The sequence below is a fragment of the Eucalyptus grandis genome, chromosome 7 (assembly GCF_016545825.1).
Source record: "Eucalyptus grandis isolate ANBG69807.140 chromosome 7, ASM1654582v1, whole genome shotgun sequence".
NCBI lineage: Eukaryota > Viridiplantae > Streptophyta > Magnoliopsida > Myrtales > Myrtaceae > Eucalyptus > Eucalyptus grandis.
In genome coordinates this window covers 30382761-30404720 of record NC_052618.1, presented here as the reverse complement: position 1 = coordinate 30404720, position 21960 = coordinate 30382761, and the positions used below count along the sequence as shown (strand labels likewise).

The 21960-nt window shown below is 39.3% G+C and overlaps 2 protein-coding genes across 2 annotated transcripts; one reads left to right on the top strand and one right to left on the bottom strand.

Annotated features, from left to right (window-relative positions):
• Positions 1 to 8023: 8023 nt before the first annotated feature.
• LOC104428053 (mitogen-activated protein kinase homolog MMK1-like) lies at positions 8024 to 15189 on the top strand. Its single transcript, XM_039316909.1, is given in 7 exon segments — positions 8024 to 8153; positions 8156 to 8261; positions 8413 to 8542; positions 10054 to 10191; positions 11123 to 11455; positions 11763 to 11943; positions 14785 to 15189. Coding segments are annotated over 7 exon segments (1191 nt in total). The 3' UTR covers positions 14958 to 15189.
• An 857-nt stretch (positions 15190 to 16046) lies between these two features.
• LOC104453293 (pre-mRNA-splicing factor 38B) lies at positions 16047 to 20191 on the bottom strand. The gene is given in 6 exon segments (XM_010067811.3): positions 16047 to 16610; positions 17620 to 17663; positions 17741 to 17882; positions 18687 to 18726; positions 18728 to 18786; positions 19909 to 20191. Coding segments are annotated over 6 exon segments (696 nt in total). The 5' UTR covers positions 19996 to 20191; the 3' UTR covers positions 16047 to 16286.
• Between the last annotated feature and the right edge of the window lie 1769 nt (positions 20192 to 21960).

The following is a 21960-nucleotide window of genomic DNA, read 5'->3' as shown; positions in this document are numbered from 1 at the left end:
GTCAACATCTTAGCTATTCCATTAATTGGTTGTCCCCCCCTTTAGTCTTCATAAATATCTCTAATGTTCCCCATAATTCTTTCTTGCTCAATTAATCACAAATAATCCACTTTTGATGCCAAAAATGCAGCCTCCTTTCTTAGCTCCGAATTTCACCAATTTAACTTCAATTTCTTCACTCAATTTCTCCGATTGAGGTCCAATATTAATGGAGAAAAATCCCGTATAATTATCTGTAAGTCCCCAACATTGAAAGGCTCGGCTTGGAAGTTCAAATTCCCTTTAATTTGGCCAATCTAAATTTCCATTAATTTTCCGTAACGTTTGAATCGATTTTCCGTAAAAATCCTGGAATCTTTGAAAAATTTTCGAAGGATGAGTTGACGTTCCTAAAATAGCTTGTAACACCATAGAACTTTCAATTTCTAAAATCGGATTCAAATTCGTGGTTAATTTCAATTTGACACGCTTTTAGCGTGACCTAGTCTATTGGGTAACTTTTAGGAATTTTTAGTGCAATTGACCCGTGATCGATTTATCTTGAGTGACAATGTACATCTTTGACACATTGGAGACTCTCAGTTGTCGTGAAAATCTCAAGGTTTTAATTACGAGCACCGGATACCAAAACGATAGAAAAATCGATCTAGTGTCGATCGACGAGTATTTTGCAATCAGGTGGGATCACCCATACTCTAATCACATATCTCAATCAAATCAACCTATCTCCAATCTTTGATCGATTTCGACAGTGTCGTAATGACTCTTGCAGACAACACGATCGAACAGTTGATTCGTGGTCGAATTCTCAAGTCAAATTGCATTTAGATTCTTTAATTTCTTCCATAGATAGTACAGTTATCTCGTGAGTGATCAGCTCAGAGAATAGCACTGTTGGCGTGTCGATGAAATGCTCGATTTATTTAATTGAAAACAAAATCTGAAAATTCAGGCTGTCACAACACAGTTTAAAGAAGACAACGAAATAATATATCTATGCTTTGGCTTGATGATAATACCCGGTGTAGGGATCCCGGGACTCTTAGTCATCATATGCGCAGCTCTTATCAATCCTTATTCACCTCAATTGGAGACCGGAATTATCAACCTGTATTAGAGCAATGCCAAGCGGTGGTTAATGAGGAGATGAATGTAGATCTGATTAAACCAGTCACAAAAAAAGAAGTAAAAGCTGCTGTTTTTCAGCTAGGGGCGACAAAGGCACCGGGACCGGATGGGTTAAATAGTTTATTCTACCAGAATCATTGGCTTATTATTAATGACGACATTTTCAGCATGGTGCAATCTTTCTTCAATCAAGGTAAGTTTGAACTAGAGCTAAGTAGAACACATTACTCTCATCCCTAAAGTAACAAACTCAGAGAACATCACCCAATTCAGACCTATCATCCTTTGCCATTTCAATTATAAAATTATAGCAAAAGTGTTGGCTAATAGGCTATAACCATGACTACCAATGATAGTTTATGAAGAACAAACAGCTTTTATAAGTGATAGGTAGATCCAAGACAACATATTTATTGTCCAATAGGTGATCTACCAACTAAGGGAAAGAAGGAGAAGGCGTAAATTTCAAGCCATTCTAAAACTAGACATGCAAAAAGCGTATGACAGAGTTGAATGAGATTTTCTATGTGATTATATGCTGAGGTTGGGCTTCCATGAGAAATTGGTCAAATGGATAAAGTAATGTATCTCATCGGTATCTTTCAGCATCCTACTTAATGGTGAACCTTCAGCTACCTTTAAACCCACTAGAGGAATTCGGCAAGGGGATTCCCTGTCCCCTTACCTATTTATTATCATGGCCAACACTCTCTCGACCCTTATGAGTAAATTAGTATAAGACAAAAGTATAAAGGTTATTCATCTCAATTTCACATGTCCAATCCTCTCACACCTCCTTTTTTGCTAATGATGCTATCTTCTTTTTAGATGGTACGATATGGGAAGCTTAGAATGTATCAAATGTACTGATACAATACTGCTATATGTCAGGATAAGTTATAAACCTCAATAAATCAGGTCTTTTCTTTAGGAGAGATTGCCCTCAGGACCTTAAACAGAATCTAGTAGCAAAATTGAGAGTCCATATCTTAGAAAGTTTAGGGAAATGCCTCGGAATCCCATTTGACTGGGGCAGAACAACGAAACAAATATTTGCTTGGATTCTTGCTAAAGTCGAAAGGAAACTTGAATGGTGGGAAGAGAGGTTGATCTCGAAGGCAGGTAAAGAAATTCTCATCAAGACAGTCATTCAAGCCCTTCCCCAATATGCGATGTCATTTTTAAAATTCCAACTTCCATTTGTCGCACTATTGAGAAGAGAATAGCCTCCTTTTGGTGGAAACATAATGTAGATAGAAGAGGAGTTCATTGGAAGAAATGGGAATATCTGAAAATTAGGAAGGATTGTGGCGGCTTAGGTTTTAAAGATTTGGTGGATTTTAACAAAGCTATGTTGGGAAAACAGGCTTGGAGGATTGTTAAAAAAAACCGAACGCTTTATGGTGCCAAGTTTTTAAAAATATTTACTACCCCGGGAGGGGATTTCTAGGCAGCAAAAAAGGAACTCGGCCGTCATGGGGATGGCAAAGTTTATTGGTGAGAAGAGATGCAATCGAACCCGCCACTAAATAGGAGGTTGGAGATGGACAGACAATACGAATTAGAGAAGATGTATGGCTGCCTTTTGGAAGAATCAGAGGCCCAGCAAATAAGGAAGATCCAAGAATGGTAGTTGATTTAATTGATCACAATACAAAGGAATGAGACTTTTTCTGGAAAATGTTGCAAAAGAGATCTTAGCCCATCCTCTTAGCCTGCATCCCCACCCAAACAAGCTTGTATGGACAGCTAACAGCTCGGGTTCATATATTGTCGAAAGTGGCTATAACCGAATACATAACACAACCGACCCCCCCACTAGACAAAACCCATCCTCATCCTACCAAGTTTCAAAATCATTATGGAATGAGATATGGAGGTTCCTGATCTCCCCCAAAATCAAATTCTTAATCTGGAATATATGTAGCAACTCTCTCCCAACAAATGTAAACTTGTATAGAAGACAAATGATACATGGCCCAACTTGTCAAATCTGTGGCCAAGCACCAGAGACAATGGAGCACATCTTCCTCCTTTGCGATTGGACAAAAATGTTATGATTAGCCTCGATTTTCAAGCCGACACAAATCCAGCAGGTATTACTTGCATTGATAGATGGATTTTAGATAACCTCACCTCCAAAGTCGGATCAAGATCGAAGACTCTACTCATTGCTCTTCTATGGCAGATTTGGAAGACTTGCAACTTAGCGATTTTCCAAGGGAGAAAGCCCAACCCTTTCAACACCAAAGCAGAAGCTCGAATAACCACATATCTGTGCACGAGATGGATCGCCAAAGGGAAGATTGAAATGAGGTGTAACTCGACTGATCAAAGCAGCTTGATGAGGTGGAAACCACCAGATCCACATACGTTGAAGGTAAATGTCGACGCTTCCTGGTGCAGCACGACGTGGGTAGGCTCGGTCACCGGAGTATGCCGGAACATTGCTGGCCTCCTTGTCGTTGGCTTTACAAAGAAGATTCATGCTCCATCCACTTGGATTGCAGAAACCCTAGCTGTGAGAGAAGCTTTGTTGTGGGCACAAGAGAAAAGAACACTTCGAACTACACGAACAAAACTCCAACTGGAAGACTTCACTGGAATTGATCTACACGTGATCCTTTCTTCAGACAATCTAGCTCCGGTGGATTGCTTATTGGGCCGAGAAGAGCCTCCTTGGTAGGCCCAACCTATTGTTGCTGACTGCACAAGTATTATGGCTCAGCTAAGTGGTGTCTCTATTATCTATGAGTCAAGGGAAAACAACAAGGCCGCGGTTGGGTCGCTAAAGCCCATCGAGACAATTCCCTTCCTAGTAATTGGTTTAATTTCCCTCCTCATCCTTTAATTTCAATACTATGTTTAGACTTTCCAACTAACGATGCCCCTTTTGGAGGTTAGCAATGATATTTACCATCTTTTGACAAAAAAAAAAAAGAACTATCTATGAATATTTCTGGGTTAAGATAGTTGTCCTTCATTTTTATTGATGGTCCCTCAACATGGGCAATGAAATCCCTTTTCCACCCGCAAAGATTTCACTATTGCCATGATCACACCCATTCTTTCCCTCAACCGTATCTCCCTTATCAATAGAAATAGCATCACTTGATCTATCAGCCGCATGGGACAAATATTAATGAAAGTAAACCAATGGAGGCAGCGACCATCGCTAGCACTCGATCCAACTCTCGCCAAAGAATAGCAAATCCGTGGACAGGAGCTAACAAATAGGATTAACACCCCGAAAAACTCCAAATTGGTAAATGTGTGACAAATGTACCGCAAATGACCACAAAATCTAAAATTAGTACACTTATGACAAATTTATCTAAAACTCATTTATTTTATCACCAAAACCTAAAATTGTACATTTGTAAAAAATATACCCTCTATTAAATTGAATTAATGCCACAAAAAAACCAAAAAAAATACAACTGTGGCCTATGAAGAGTAAAATTCCAAATTGTTACACTTATTAACTATCACGTGTCATCAAATTTAGCAATTTGCTGGAAAAATTTAATGGAAACTAATAGAGATTAAATTTATCATAAATGTATTAGTTTAGGGTAAATTTGTTAAAGATATACTAGTTTTGGATTTTTGGTGGTTAAAAAATTAGTTCGGAGTAAATTTGTCACATGTGTACTGGTTAGGAATTTTTCAGGGTATTAACCCTAACAAATAATGGACAAGATAAGATATGCAAGTACCCATTTTTGTTATTGTGATTCATTAAGTAGTGGATGAAATATAACAAAATCCGTGGATCTCATGTCTCATTCTATTTAGTATTATTTCGATTAGAAATTCAAATGAATACACACAACTTCAAGGTTGATGCTAAATTCACACTCATACTGACTCCATCTACACCAAAAAAAATTAAATCCCTTGATATTCCCTCTAAATCGCTTAAAGTACGACCTACGAAATTAAAGAAACTTGAGAAGATATTGGACCGATGTGGAGCCAGAAGAATACCTATGGTGGTCGCAGAAACTGGTTTCGTAACAGTTGAGGCTAGAGCCTTGTGCGTGATGCCCGGTAAGATGATAGTAAAATTCTTTTGCAGCATATGAAACTCCTCGACGCATGTGGATTTACTTTCTGGGGTCTACCCTAGAAATTGTTCTTTAAAGCTTTTAGATACGGTGCATGAACCTCCCTGGTTTGGTCACTTACTTCCAAATACACGAATAAAACGTTTTTGGTGCGTCGAATCTTTCATTCCAAGAAATTCACTAGCACCCATCAGAGTTTAGGTTCATGCACTTGTATCTGACTGTCTACAACTTAACTCTTTATGACACTGGATTTAGGAATATGAAAACTTCAACCATCAATCCTCGAGGCTCCTAGGTGCAGCGATTTTAAGCGATTTACTGAAGGATGGAATGGCCTGTAACCTTATTCAGTCTGAGATGATCTTTTGTTTTTTCGATTGGTTTCCACATGTAGGACTTCCACTTGATTTAAGCTTTTTAGGTGGGGTAAGTTATATTCATTTTGTCAAGTACGATGGCATCATATGGGAAGCTTGGAGGTGAAGTAAAAGGGACGGGAAAGCCTGGTAAGGTGAGATTATACTGTGACGTTATTGTCACTAGCTTCCGGTATTCACTTTAAAAGGCAAAAAAGCACGAACCTTTGAAGCTGACTCCTAATTGCAGCAGACAGGGATTCAAAAAAAGTTATTTTTTGTGACGTGAATGAGATTGTGACCTGATCCTGATCAGCAACCGCGTTTCACAGCTGCACTCCCAAGTGGGAGAAGAACCTAGCTGAGTTGTGTAGCTTTTGTACTGGGTTGTAGAGCTCCATTTGGCATTGCGGTGTTCATTTGGCATAACTCTTCTGTGTCTTCTCTTGGCTTTTTTGCCAATTGAGGAGCATGATAATGATGTCGTAAGCTGTATCCCCAAGGAAGATTCTCTCCGTCGCGACATCCAAGGGCGCGAATGCAGTCGGAGTCCAATCGGCCTTTATTGCGTGTGGAATGCATGCCTCTGAATTTGGATTAGGTTTGTTGAAGTTGTCGATATATCTCGGGTAGCGTGTTTAGAGTCCAAATATAATTCTTGTCCATCATATATGTTTGCCTTCATTCTTAGTTCTTCATGGGGATAAGTACCAAAAAAAAGAGTCAATTTGTTATATTATTGATACTAATTTAGTTATAAATTTTTTAATTGGGTTAATTTAGTTCTTAATATTTTTATATTAATACTGAATTCGGTCAATTTAATTTGAAAATTATTGATATGAATACCGATCATGTATTAATTTTTAGATTTTTTTCATTTTTTTATTAACATTTTAAATTTTTTCCCTTTTTCTTTGTTTTCCATTTTTTCCATTTTTTCCATTCGTTTTTTCTTCTCTTCCCTTAGCTTGTGGCCAATACTATCCAGATTCGACGAGGGCAACTCTCGCCTATAGCCATTTGTTGGCCATGTTGAGTACCGGCCATAGGCCAATGGAAAAGAAAAGGTAAAGAAAAGAAAGGAAAAAAAGGGAATTTTAAAAAATTAATAATAAAAATTTGGAAAAAAAATTAGTTAAAATTTGTTAAAAAAAGCTGTCTACATCAATGTTACATAGGACACTTAGCGTTCATATTTTCCTACCTAAATTAACTGGATGGACTCAATTGTATTAATATAAAAAGATTTATTATTGAATTGATTTAATTGAAATGTTTAATATTGATATAATATCAATGCAATTGATTAATTTTTTTTTTTATACTTTTCCACTTCTTTTATGGTAACATTTATTAGGAGACGGTACTTATAAAAAGGTTCATCAATTAGAAAGTATTTGGAAGGGGATTGATTGCAGTATATAACTCTGATTGACATAGAGACCAATTTCGAATCACTAACTCTATCTTCTTTCGTTTGGTGTCCTATTGACATGATTCGAAGTGGTCGACCCAATCCCGACCCATCTCTCTCTTACTATAAATTAGATTCATAAATGCAAATCAAGCTTTCACTTTATGTAACAAGAGCAACTTACACAAACGGTTAAGTTATAATGGAGTGACAACTGAATATATCATAAATCAACAACGACAACTTTCAAGAAGTTATTTATTACTCTCCCAAAACTCCGGCACCAATACAAAGTTAGCCCTCGAACCTATTTCTATCGTGGGCAACGATCTTTCCTCAGTATGGATGGCAATTTTAAGTGCAATCCAAAAACAAATCTAAACTCCATCCTTCTCGACCGAGTTCTTCTTCATCGGGAGACGATCAGGCGAGACGGCCCGAGAGGAATATTTGACAAAGTACCGAGCGAATAAGATGAAGGTGTCGCTTCGGCCTGAACAGTCATTTCGAGAGGTGGATATAGAGCCGCCCCTAATCCTTAAATTAGCATCTTTTTTTCGGATGGACATTCTTTTAATCAATTAAAAAAGTCAAAAAGAAAGGAAAGAGAAAGGAAGAAGGAAAGAAGAAGGGTAAAAAAAAGAAAAAAAAGAGGGAGAAATACAGGTGGTGGAATCATCACAGGGCAGATGAACAGCAGCAGCAGCAGGCGCAGCAGAAAGGAAACAAAAACAGGGAGGAAAGGAAAACGACCTTTCCCACTCAAAAGCTCCTCCCTTTTTCATTTGCATTTCTGCATCCACACAGGCACAGGGAGAGAGAGACAGGGGGACCGAGTCAGTGAGTCGGAACGGTTGACCGCGGAATCTCCCCCCACAAAAAGCCATCGCCCAACTCAGGCCAACAGTCAAAACCCACCTTAACCGAATTCCCCCAGATCAATCCCCTCTCTCTCCTCCACTGTAACGGAATCGCGACCCCCAAATCCTAGGGCTTTCTTTGTCTCTCTCTCTCCCTCTCTATTTCTACCACCACCATCACCACCACCGATGGACGGCGGGGCTCCTCAGCCGGCGGATGCCGTTATGTCGGAGGCGGCGCCGGCGCCGGCGCAGCAGCAGCACCAGCCGCAGCAGGCGCAGCCGCAGGGGATCGAGAACATCCCGGCGACGCTCAGCCACGGGGCCGCTTCATCCAGTACAACATCTTCGGCAACATCTTCGAGGTCACCGCCAAGTACAAGCCCCCCATCATGCCCATCGGCAAGGGCGCCTACGGCATCGTCTGGTAGGTGTCGGAAGAAGCTCGGGCTTGGCTGCTGATATGCATCATCGACTCGAAATAGCTGCTTCTGTTTAATTCCTTATCATATGCGATGCTTAAAGTTTTCTTTTTATTTGTTTTTGATTGGGTTGTGCTTCCTTTTTATTGGTTTCAGCTCGGCTTTGAATTCGGAGACGAACGAGCACGTGGCCATAAAGAAGATTGCTAATGCTTTCGATAACAAGATCGATGCGAAGAGGACTCTCCGTGAGATCAAGCTTCTCCGGCACATGGACCATGAAAACGTCAGTGAATCCCATGCGTACAGAATTTTGTTCGTTACGTGATTGAGCATGGCTTTCCGGGTCGTTTGAAGTGTGTTGTTTTCTTTGATGGTTGGCTTATGGGTGTTGGCAGTGCCATCGATATTGTGCAATGGTGCATTTACGTTGCTTGCTGTCTCAGTTCTAAGTCTAACGAATGTGCAGTACAGGTGAATTAGCATTTCCTGCTGTGGACAACGAATTAAGAGTTAGTGCAGCAAATAGTAGAGCTGTTGAATCTTCTATTTCACTAGAAGGGGTATTGATTGCTTAAGAGAATCTAGCCTCCCATGTTATTATAATATAATACCATGTCTAGCACCAGTTGTTAATGAGACAGAGAACATACTGAAACGCCAGGTAATTTATTGTCATCATGCATCAAGATATAGAAGGTCTTATTGTCACTGTGCTACTTACAGAGTTGAACGTCCCTTCTTTGAACTTTTCAGTTCATATGTCTTTTAAGTGCTGTTGCTAGGAAACATGGGAAGATCTCTGAAAGATCTAGTGAGAAAGACTTTTGCTATCTGTTTCAGTAGTTAAAACTTAACACAATCGACTGTCAAGTATAGCTGGCTAATAATGTCTTGTTTGTTGCATCTCTTTTTCCCCACATCACAAACCTTTCGTAGGTGAAATATTAGAAGTCCTCAAGCCGATGATTTGTTTTGTGATGGTTTTAATTGAAATTGCATTTTGATGAAATTTTTTAAATCTTTATAGTTTGAGCTGAGTAAATGTTGATATGGTGTACTTGTGTTGAATTATAGCTTTTGTGGTTAGAAAGTACAAGCAAATTGAAAAGGAAGTGTTACGTATGGGTAATGTTGTTATTTTACTTTGTTTGACAGTTTTTAATCATTTCTAGAAGGCTACCCTCGTTGTTTTTAACATACATGATCAGAATTTTACCTCCATTCTCTCTCTTTTCCTCCCTCCCTCCTTCTTCCCAAATGCCAGAAGAAAAGACCTTTTCTTCCTCCACTTTATTTTCCTAGATAATTCACATTTCCTTCTGCTTATTTTTGGAACAAAACACAACCAAAAATATCATAAATTGGGGTACGATCCCATTTCAGTCGAAATAAATGATAGACATGTTATTTGGGTATCATTGATGACTATTCTTATGTTGGAGGCAAAAATTCTCAAAAGTTTAATTTCTATTATACTTATATAGAAGGGCACTGATACTCATCATTCTTAGAGATGGAATAGGTGGTTATATCCTGACTGGATGCAATTTGTAATGGTATGAAAGTAGTTCTTATTGGTATAAAGAACAAGTTTTGAACTATGATTGGTGAGAATCCACATGCACGTGGACCTTAATGAAGCTACATTTATTTAAGGCGTGGCTATCCTGCCAGATACAAAATAAGCTCTTTAATCAATGCAGAACTGGTATTGCATGGCAATTTTAACAGAACTTGCTTTTCAGTTATTATGATTCTTGTATGCTTATGTGAGGTTCTGTTATGTTAATGCAGGTTGTGGCAATTAGGGATATTATTCCACCGCCACAGAGAGAGGTGTTCAATGATGTTTATATTGCATATGAGCTTATGGACACTGATCTGCATCAAATTATTCGTTCCAACCAAGCATTGTCTGAGGAGCATTGTCAGGTTTCATTTTGCCATTTACTGTACGATATTGGCGCTTCCTTCTAGATGGGATATTGCTTTCTTGTCAGTAGCTGGTTCGTAATTATGCTAGTGGGAGTTGCCATCCGCTGCTTTCTTGTCATTTGCTGGGTCTTAATTAGGTTATTGGGAATTGACCAAAAAAAAGTTATTGGGAACTTTCAAATAAAATCTGTATTATAGTAAGAAGCCAAGAGAGCAAAGATATCATACGATCTTTAGCTGTCAAATTTCGAAACGGATATTACAATTAAAGTTTTTCTTGCATTGACACAGAAAATAAAGGGGGCACTAAATGATGCTGGTAGTACATATTAACTAGTTATTTCATATATGTAATGTTGGCTGGAATTTCATTCAGCCAATCCTGGGATAAAATATTGAAAGTGTCCTTCTATGGCAATTATATAATATCTTCATTTAAAAGATATTAGAGCTACGGAGTAATGAATTGGAGACTTCTCTACGGGAATATGAACCAAGACTTTATGGTTCTTATCAAAATGATTATTTGATAGTTTAGTCGTAAATAAGTACGGGCAGATCATTATTTGTAGACACAATTTAAGGATCTTTTATGGAATTTATTAGGTCAGAAATAATTTGAACCGTTGGGGTGATGAAGAATAGTAAAAGAATGGTGCCATCTTCTAGGTTTGCTTATTTATGGGAGCTTGATGATATGAGACTGGTTTTCCCATTTCGTCTACATGGCATTGATGGCAGTATCATTGATTTCTTGCTTGGATAGAAGATGCATGAAGGTTATCATCATAAATGATCCCTCTTTTCTACAAACACTAGAAATTGAATGCCTGCACGGTGCTGATCATTTAGCAGTATACTGCTCATATAATTTATACTCAAGTCACTTGCATTGTGGCTGATGACTATCCATTTGTGTCTTTTGCAGTATTTTCTATATCAGATCTTGCGAGGATTAAAATACATACATTCTGCAAATGTTCTGCATAGAGACTTGAAGCCCAGCAATCTTCTCCTAAATGCAAATTGCGATTTGAAAATATGTGATTTTGGTCTAGCTCGTGTCACTTCTGAAACTGATTTTATGACAGAATATGTTGTCACAAGATGGTACCGTGCACCAGAGCTATTGTTAAATTCTTCAGACTATACGGCGGCAATAGATGTATGGTCTGTAGGCTGTATCTTTATGGAACTAATGGATCGGAAACCCTTGTTTCCTGGCAGAGACCATGTGCAACAGCTGCGTTTGTTGATGGAGGTAACTTTTATGAAGTTGATCAGTTGTTGAACAGTTCTCTTTGGAGAATAGTTTCTTTCCATGTTGCTCTCTTGCATTTTTTGTTTTCTCGCAAATTTTGCCCTTGGGAGCTCTTTTTCTTCTTGTATTTGCTAATCTAAACCAAAAAAACTGCCACCTAAGATCGTTCTAGATAGGCATTCTCTAATTTACACTCTTTCTTCTTGCACCATTAACTATTATTGTGTCTTCACTGGAGACGGATTTGATCTAGCTCTGTAGAGGTTATGATGTGACATCTGGTAGTTATGCTTGTGTGACCTTGCAGCTGATTGGCACCCCATCAGAGGCAGAGTTGGGGTTCTTAAATGAAAATGCTAAGAAGTATATCAGACAGCTTCCTCTGTACCGTCGGCAATCTTTCACTGAAAAGTTTCCCCATGTCCACCCACTTGCAATCGATCTCGTTGAGAAGATGTTAACGTTCGATCCCAGGCTGAGGCTCACAGGTGCGAAAATGTTCTCTGATACTTTCCTGTAAGCCATTTCTGCATGGGCTCTAATTGCTTTCCTAATCTATCACGAGTCTCGTGTAAATTGACTGGGTCGGTTGCTGATGCAACTGTCATTGATATTGAAGAGGTAGATATTTGCACGAGGGATTTGCTCAATTCCTCGTTTGGACTGTGTATGTTCTTCCATACCTGCATCTGCTTGCTTCATTTTCTGTGTGGTATTCATTTGTTTTGAAGTTGGTAATGCTTTTAGGCTGTAATAATCTTTTGTCTATCTCAGGGGATCAGGTTATGCTAAGGGTGCTAGGATGTATGCAAAAAATAGTGGCCTGTTATGTGAGCATGCGATAATGATCTGGTTATAGTTTGAGAAACTCTTTGTCGGTTAAAAGATGAGTTGGGAGTTATTTCCTACTTAACTTTTCGTCTTTTGTATGGTGCTATGAAGTTATTTTACTTATGTTTATCAATTTGTCTCGGTGATAATTACTTAGGGGTCCTATCATTTCAGAAGAAGTAAACTTCTGAAAGATGTCAATGCTCCTGCCCCGTCAGGTTAGTGCTTGGCATGTGATTTGCCAAGTGGCTGAAACAGACTGCCCCTATTTAGTTCCTGAACTCTGGCAATGAACAATAAATGATGAGTAGAGAAACAGGGTTCAAAATGGAGGTTCATGTAGGTCACTTTATCTCAATTGTCTTCTAACTGGTAGAATGCTTGAGAGAGATTTTCATTTAAAAAAAATAAAAGCGAGACAACCACATTTGCATTCATATTTAATATGGAAACCGCATCTTCTCTAGTCTTATTGGGTCATGTGCAAGAACAAGAGAGAATCCATGCTGATGGCTTTGCCAAGTCACTTCTGGGGTATGATTGGGGAGGTGACTTGTCTCTGTGCTCATCCTTTGGCAGTTTCTTGTCATTAAATAGTTCTCAAGTCAGAATTGATTTTCTGTTGCCATACAGTCCTATTTTGAACGCATGAAAACCGATAAACAACCAGTAATGTTCATCCTTTATTCTGCTGAAAGTGCAGAACGTTAAGGGCTCTATGTTAGACACAGAACCTAGGAGATTGGGGACGTGAAATTGCAAAGAACCATAATTCTTTGTTCCAAATTACCCACAAAAAATGTTAATCCAAAACTTTTGTCCTCTTACATTTGAAGATCAATATTCATGGAACTTGACAATTGTATAAAAGAGTATAACAACTCCAAAGAATGTCAAGCTTCTATTATGCAATCGGATACCAATCTTGTTGATATGGATTGCAGTCAGTGTTTGAAGCACTGTGAATGTGTCAGTCTAACAGCAGTGTAAGCAGTCTATCAACCTAGTAAGTGCTCTACAACCTCAATGTGGGGTTGGACATTCCAAAATAGCATAAATATAGACATCACTATAGTGAATTTTATGCTATGTAAATTTTCATGTACTTCCCTTAAGCTAGTGACTGCAAAGAATTGGTATATATAGCATAACTTGTTTGAGATGATAGATGCATATCTGGCTGCTAGGAGCCAACGTAGCGACATATGATATGGATGACTAGTATACAGACGGCAAATGGGGCCTTATAATGAAACTTAAATTAGTCATTTATTGATAGTCACTAGCATAGTAAACACTACAGAATGCATAAGTTAATTCATCTGCCTGAGAGAATGTCATGTTGCAAATTATATGTGCTATGCTAGAAGAGGTAGAGAAATACAGCATCCAATCCACAACTTTAGTCATCTGCTTTCATTTTGAAATAGGAGCACGAAAGCATAGTATTTACTTGATCTTTCCAAAATAAAGCATGATTTATACTGCCACCAAAAATTCAAAGTAGAAGTTTTAATTTTAATTGCTTTGACTTCCTATGCTTCTCCAAACTTTTGGTATAAGCTTGTTCCATCTTGAGACCACACCGTCAGAACTGCAGGAGCCAGGAGCCTGTCTCAACGAATTTTCCACCTTCACCCATCTTAGTCTCATCAAAAGCAAAAAGTGGTAGCCACCATTTGCAGACATACATGGCCAAAATCTCTAGTGAAGAGATAATGAATCTTGGAGTTTGAAGTTAAGCTCTAATCTAGTCAGTGGGGTATAAGAAAGAGTATCTTGCAGGGTTTTGTCAGGGTTGATGTATCTATCCTTAGTAAAGGAGAAGCCAATTTTGTTGACCATCTGTCTGCTGTACATTGCTCTGCTATGAGGGAAGCTATTGAACTTGTTAATATCACCATCGAGCTGTTCTTTTCTGATTAAGAAAACCGATGCTTGAACCGCAGAAAGAAAAGAGAAGTTACCTGATGTTTGGACTTTTGTTCATATGGTAATTATTGGTACTAGTTTCCCCAAGTTTGCAAATAAAATGATTGATATTTGGTAATTGGCCTTGTTATATGCTGAAAATAAAAAACCACTTGGCTTTTCCTAACACATGGGAGATGTGATGAGCATTTAAATATGCTTTTAAGCGTGAGTCATGATTCACAGCCTTTCTGAGAACATGTAAAATTATGCGTGAGTTTCACAAAGCTGCATCAGCTATCTCATGATGTAATCAGGCTCAATTAGGGAATAGTCCTGCATATATGTTCTGCTCATTTACTGATTGTGGCGTGTATGCTTTTGTCATTGGCCAAGGTAATGTGATCCTTGGCTGCTCTTTTATACAGGGCCGTTGTAGGTTATAGATTTCTTCTGGTGATAGGACAAAGGGATCTTGTAAATTTCCTTCCTATGTTTCCCCATAAATTCACTTAGTGGTGCTTGTTTCGTGACGGGAGACATTCCTGGAGATTTATATCTCTTAACATTTAGTTTCTTTGGTACAGTTGAAGAGGCATTGGCTCATCCCTACCTAAACTCACTGCACGACATCAGCGATGAGCCGACTTGCATGAATCCATTCAACTTCGACTTTGAGCAGCATGCACTCACAGAGGAACAGATGAGGGAGTTAATTTATAGGGAAGCGCTTGCATTTAATCCCGAGTATCTACAGTAATGGAAGTCATGCTGTTAGTATTTGGTGGCTGTTCTCGAGTGTGATGCCCGTGCTTTAACATGGCGATGATTTATTTCTTCATGTACATATGGTTTATCCTATTGCTGGATGGCTCTGCTATTGAATTCTTTTCATGACTTCGAGAACCATAAGAATTTTCAAAGACTGCCTGTATTAACTGTTTTGTTTTCTTATTGCTCCACCTGTTAATTGAGCCAACTTCTGCTGATTCTCCTTGTATGCCTCTCTCTCTCTCTGAAGGAGATGTTAATAATACGACTGTGGCACATAACCTTTGTATAGACGGCACCACCAGGATATGAATGGGTTAAAAAAGCCTATTGACATGTGGAATAATCATCAGAGTAATAGGGGAGTAATCAGGGATATTGAGACGAGGCGGATGATGATATTTGACATTATGACACTAATTATCTCTTGAATATTTTATAGCCACTCTCCATCATTTCGTTCACCGGGGACATGGTTGATGATTCGAAGTCCATTCTGTGGTGTTGACGGGACAGTTAACGTGGAACGATTGTAACAGGAATTGTTAAGGTTGCTCTGCTACTTTTGACATGTAGTTTCGACACGGGTAATTCTGCTGTATTATATGGCTCTCTGGATAGGACAAGCTATGCATTCCTTTGTTATCTTTTGGTACAAATCAAGTAGGGTATAGTGGGGACATTCCTGATAAAATCCTTTTGCATATCTGATGCAACTGAGCCTGATAGAATCTCGTTTATGATGACCAGTGCATAAGGCACGTAACGCAGCTTTTCTTTAATTAGAAGGGAGGAGAAACCAAAAGGGAGGTGAGGGGCAGATTAATGATATGGACGCAACAACAAAACTTAGAAAAGGGTTCTTAGCCGCGTCGAGACTATCCAAGGAGAGTTCGCAGCGCATGGTTGAACTATCTCGTTGCAGCCAAGGATCAGTTGGACTGTCTTGTTAATAGTCACTGAAATTGCAGTTCTATACGAGCGACTCAACAGCGAGACTAAAGTTATAGATTAGCTCTCACATGGACAAATCCACACTCATTAAAGAGCCGTTCACATTTCATACAAGCGCTCCTCATTTAGCTCTGCAAAGCTCCGCAGCCATGTTATTCTAATTCCAATATAAGAGTTTCAACCATTCTTACATCCCATTACGGAAAGGCTAGAAGTAGAACTTGAGGTGCAAATGGGATATCGATGGCTGATAAAATCAGGATTAACAAATGCATAAGTGAAACAATCAAGTCATCAACTCCTCTCCTGTTTTAGGAGGATAATCTTTACAAGTACAAGGCATGCAGGCTACGCAGCAAAACTGCTAACTCTTCACACTTTCGAAGAATCTTGAGAGTGGTACAGGACCGGTTTCTTCATCAACGCTGCCACTCTGTTTTCTTGACCGGTGCTTCTTCTCCTTTCTATTTCTTTTAGACCTGGACCTGGACCTTTTAGATTCTCTCTCTTCTTCGTCATCACTTGAATGATCAGAAGATGAGCTTGAGGAGCTAGACCGGTGCTTCTTCTCCTTTTTATTTCTTTTAGACCTGGACCTCGATCTTTTGGATTCCCTCTCTTCTTCTTCATCACTTGAATAATCAGAAGAGCCTGAGGAGCTAGAATCTGAAGATCTCCTCCTTGACCTCTGCAGAAAGAATCAACAAAAGAATTCAAGATCATGAAATAATTGAGGTACCCTGGACTAGATATACATGTTCCCCCAAAGGTGAACCAGTTCTCAACTTCAGTTTGACAAAAGAAACCCCCTCCCAAAAGCAAACGAAGCCTGGAAATGTGGGAAGAATGGAGAACCAGTCGTTCTTCCTTCATCATCTGATGGAACAAGAAGAATCCTTGCCTTCTCTGAAGAGAGGAAAAGGCTCACTTTCGATTTTGAAGTACCCAAACATACTGTTGAAAAAATTGAGTCCTCACTAGGTGCATCCTTCACATTGTACTTTCTGATCTTTCGTCACTCTTTATATGTTAGCAACCCACTTTAACATGAATCAGGAATGTGAGCCAAGCTAGCTCCACAGAAGTCAGAACTAGACGTAGAGAAATGGCCTCCGTTCCAATAGTGGAAAAACCGCTTAAGAAGGAGAATAAGAAAGAAGAAAGAGCAGTATTTTTTTTTTTTTTCGGAGGGGGAGGGCCTTGCATGTGGGCACAATTGTGTGAGAGAGAGAGAGCAACACAATACTCACTTCTCAAGTGTTTGGTGTCCATCTTATATTAAAAAAAGAACAAATCCCCATCCAAGTTCTAAGCAATAATTAGAATAGCTATTGAAAGCAATACTAAAAAAGCAATGGAACAGCAATAATAAGCACATCTAGAGATCCCATTTTAAAAAATGATGGCACTTCCCACGATTTTCTAGACAAATGATATAGTCTTAATGTTTATCATCCACTCATGGACACAGTCTAGCCTGATGCATAAGTCCATTGGAAAAAAATACGTCTTCCACAAAAAAGAAAGTGCCTAAATGCGGAATATCATGAGCTTTTATTGATCTTTTACAAGGTGGACTACAAAAATGAAAGGTGAACTTACGAGAAAGGACTAATCCCACTCAGAGAGACTAAAGACCAATCACATGTACAAGAAACAGAATAAGCATTACTAGCATTAAGAAAAAGGATAGGCACCTTTCTCTTGCTGCTGCGTTTCCTTTCATCTTTCTCCTTTCGATCTGCAAAGACATTTCCGATTTAATAAAGGAACTAAAACGTGCATAGAAGTTGCAGGGCCCCAGTGGTTGTTACATACCCTTTTTCCGCTTAGATTTACTACTAGAGTGGTTTCTTCCATGGGCAAGCTTGCGTGCCCTTTCAGCATCCAGCTGCGCTCTGTACTCTCTCATCATCTTATCTTTGTCTTTTTCCACTTGCCCCTTCTTGATCTCTTCTTCCTAGTAAAATATACAATCAGTGACAAATTTAAATTGACCATTTGAATTTTGAAAGCTCACACCCAAACAAAGAGATTTAGACCCAAGATATGATCAAGTAAACCAATGTATGAATTAAGAGTCCAAGTACAAGCTTACGCATGCAGCTTGCCCAGATCAAGATAACACAATGCACGTCTGCTCCATATTTAAAACTCAAGAACAAGGTCCAATTAGGATAACACTCTTTATTACTTTAAACAATTAATCTTAACAATTTGTTACCCTTTTAGTGACTACAAGAGTTACTCTGCATAACAACTTACACGTGGTGTACTAAGGAGACCATGCACTTATATATATAAAAGTGAGGGCCTTTAGATGTCCACAGCATAATTCAGAGCTAATAGAAGATTAGAAATTTGCATGCATGGAACTGGTATGGAATATCAAGCATAAAACCAGATTACTGACTAACAAAACTGAAACAGATTCATTCATAATGCCTTCAAGAAAATAGGCAGTATGTGATGCCTCCATGGGGGAAAAGTTACAGGGAAAAAACAAGAATATGGGAAAAGATATGAAAAAGAGCAAAATATCTTGGCTATACCAGAAAGATTTCTGTCAGTATGTTTAGTCTTTATATAAGTTCTTGGACAAGATTAAACAATCATGCACCGGCTATTAGTTGTATTCTTGAGAGTATCTCAGAATGGGGAAAAAAGACATATTTCACTGTGATAAAATAGCAAGAATAAGCCAATATTGAAAAGTGAGAACAAGAATTTAGTTCTAGAGGTATAATTAGTTTCAACATATTACCTTCTGCTTCTGTTTGAATTCTTCCCAAGTGACTGTGTGAGGTATTAAGGCTTGCCAAACGAGCAGCATGCCAAGCTGGTGAATGAAATGAACCATCCACCTGCGACTCTCCTCATCAATGACTGTCCAGGAAGCATAGTCTTCCAAGAAAAAAGAAAACAAACAGCACTGACAACGAAGCCAAATCTTGCAGTCGTAATTGTTTAGCCGATGAGAAATCTTCTACTAACGATATAAACCTCCACTAAATTTTTCAGAGCATAAAGCATCACAAAAAGGCACAATAGCATGTTGCTTGGGACAAGAAAATTAAATTTAACCCTTGAACAGGGTTACAACACCATCCTCGGGCTTCTAATAAGAATAACCACGGCTTGAGACAAGATGACCACACAGGCCAGGACAATCCATATTTGACAACACAAAAACCTAAATGACCGATATTTAGTTCTAGTGCATCTATGATGGCCAAGGAACTGAGCATGTCTTGGATTCACCAGATAGTTCTGCACCTTGGGGCTGTGAAGACGGGCATATGCTATATGTACCAATAGACTTTAACCAATTCCTGAATTATCTAGAATTCAAACTCCCGCAGAACTAACATCATTGTCATTCCATTCCATTAATAATACCGCATTTTTGCACAAAAACAAATTATGGAAACAACAATTTCAAAAGTCCCTCCTAAGTTTATAAGTAAGAACGAAATTTTAACCTATGCTATTGCGTACTGATCACACCCACTGAAAAGCAATACCATCCTACAAAATCACTAAATTGAATCAGTACATAAACGAAACAGCACCATATCTGAGAAGGGGGTTTACACTCGAGATCAATTCTTAAAAGACTTAAGTGCAAAAAAGGCACCAACGGCTGCGGAATTTCAAACGAACAATTACATTTGAAGAGTCCCGGGCGACACTAACCCAGTTCACCCATCAAGAAACCCAAAAACGAGGACTTCGAAATCCTCAGCTGCTACAAAAAACGACCAAGAAACTTCCCCAAAATCAGGTCAACCATTTCAAGATAGCAACCACATCGAGCACCCCAGCAAGCCAATCACTCAACAAACTTCCCTGGGCATACAACAAAACGCCCCCCAACCCGACAGAACCCGCCAAGCCGATTTCTCCATACCAATCGAAACAAATCAGACCAGCACGAGAAAAAACGGAGTTTCAATTCAAGAAGAATGGTATGGAAGGGTACGAACCATGCCATCCTCAATCTGGTCGGGAACGGCCGAGCTGGAGCCCACCCGGGCTCTCTGCATGGCCTTGTACGCCTGGTTCTTCCCCATTTCGGAACGAATTCGAACAGGGTCTGGTCCGGGAGAGCTCGATTTCTAGCAACCTACAACGGGGTCGCGGATGCGGAAGGGGGACAGGAAGTCTTCTAGGTTTTCATTGGTGAGAGTTCGTCGGAACGGGAATTACAAGAACCGAGCCGATCAGATTTGGACGTTGCTGGATCGAGAGAGGTAAGGGCAGGAATGGCAACCCGCCAGAAGCACAAGGCTAAAGGGCCCTCTTTGAAAAAAAGGCTTTTGAGCCCAGGAAGAAAGGATGCTTTGGATGGGTTGCCCAAGAGTATGTACTTGTCAGTTAAAGGATGATCGGTTTTAAGGTGGATCGGTTCCGATCTAGAACCGGAAACCAGTTGGGTTATTGGGAATCAAACTAGTCCTCCCTAAAACTGACCTCATGCCTGTCGGTCCATATTGATTTGATCTTATTATTGAATTGAACTCGAGTTGATACTCACTCTAACTATTAGTAACCTTTAGAAAAATTATCAAAAAAGATATAAACCTATTACACTTATGTCAATTAAGTCATAATCTTTTTAATTTGATCACTTTAGTCTTTAGCCTTCTGATAATTTGCTAATTAAGTAATTTCGGCTAATTTTGGCTGAAAATAGTTAACGTGGGCACCAATTATCCTATATGACATGGGTGACGTTGATGTGTACAATTTTTTTTATTTTTTTAATTTCTTTTTATGGCTACCTATGAAGGATTTACCTAGATGGGGATGGGTCACCTCGTTTGCAGCCAAGGACATGAAGGCCCTCGCAAAACTTGGGTGACAAGCAAGGCCATGAAGGTCTTTAGAGGCCCCTTTCCCAAAACTTGTGCAAATGAGCTCTAAAGATTCTTGTGCAAAAGCTTGGTCATCGGTAATTTTTTTTTGACCGCTTTAGGAAAATGTCAACATAGGCAAAGTTGAAAGCCGAAGCAAGTGGAGATCTCATTCTATCTTGGGCTTTTAGCATTTTCGGAAGATTTCAAGGTTGATGAATTTTTTCCTTCCAAAATTAATCCCACTTATATTTTTTTTATTCAAGTCTTGCCCTCATGATTGTTCGTCTTCAGCCTGAATATTTGGAGTTGGAAAAATACCGATGTAGGGTTGCCCGGTTTGCCCGATGTCCAAATCAAATTTGGTGCTAGGCTTGCGCAATGCTGAAATCTAGATTTGACTTGTTTGAGGTCATGTGACCATAGTGTCACTAGGGTCGTATGACTTCGGCAACCTTCATCTATGGTTGTGTTGACCGTCAAAGGCCAGACCTGGGAAGCTTAAGGTCACGTGACCCTGATGGCTAGTTTCCTTGAGGTCACTCAACCTTGTCGGCCCTCACCCGAGGTTGCCACCTCCATGAGTCTTGCCTTAGCTTTGCTGAGTTTTGTTGATCTCCATCACCTGGTGTTTTTGTTGATCGACGCTTGCTTGGTTTTTACGATAGCCTCTGGTCGCCGCCGATGTTTGCCTTTGGTCGCCACCAAAGCTTGTCTAAATTCCATGCCATGCACATCCATGCCCAGCCTCTCTTTTTTATTTTTGTATTTTACTTGAAGGTCGCTTTATATCAATCACCTACATTCAGAGATTCATAGGAAAATGACTTTATATACCCACAGCCAAAAAAAAACATAGAAATAAGGACTTGAGCTCGTATGTATCTCTCACGTGCTACTTTCCAAGCAATGACCTTGGCATTTTCATTTAGGCAATTTCTTTCTTTCTTCTTCTCACTATTCATCTTCCTCTTTTTTGTTTTGCCTTTCGCATTGGTGCCAAGCCACTTTCACTGCCTGATCTTGCTCGGTGTCAAGAACTCACGGCGAAGTGTGAACCACTATTCCGATTAAAAAAAAGTATGAACCACTATACCGACATCACCTACTATCGCTCTTCCATCTAGTGCTTGCGCGATGACGCCGATGGCCATCCTTTCTCTTCTCACTTGTTGCTATGGC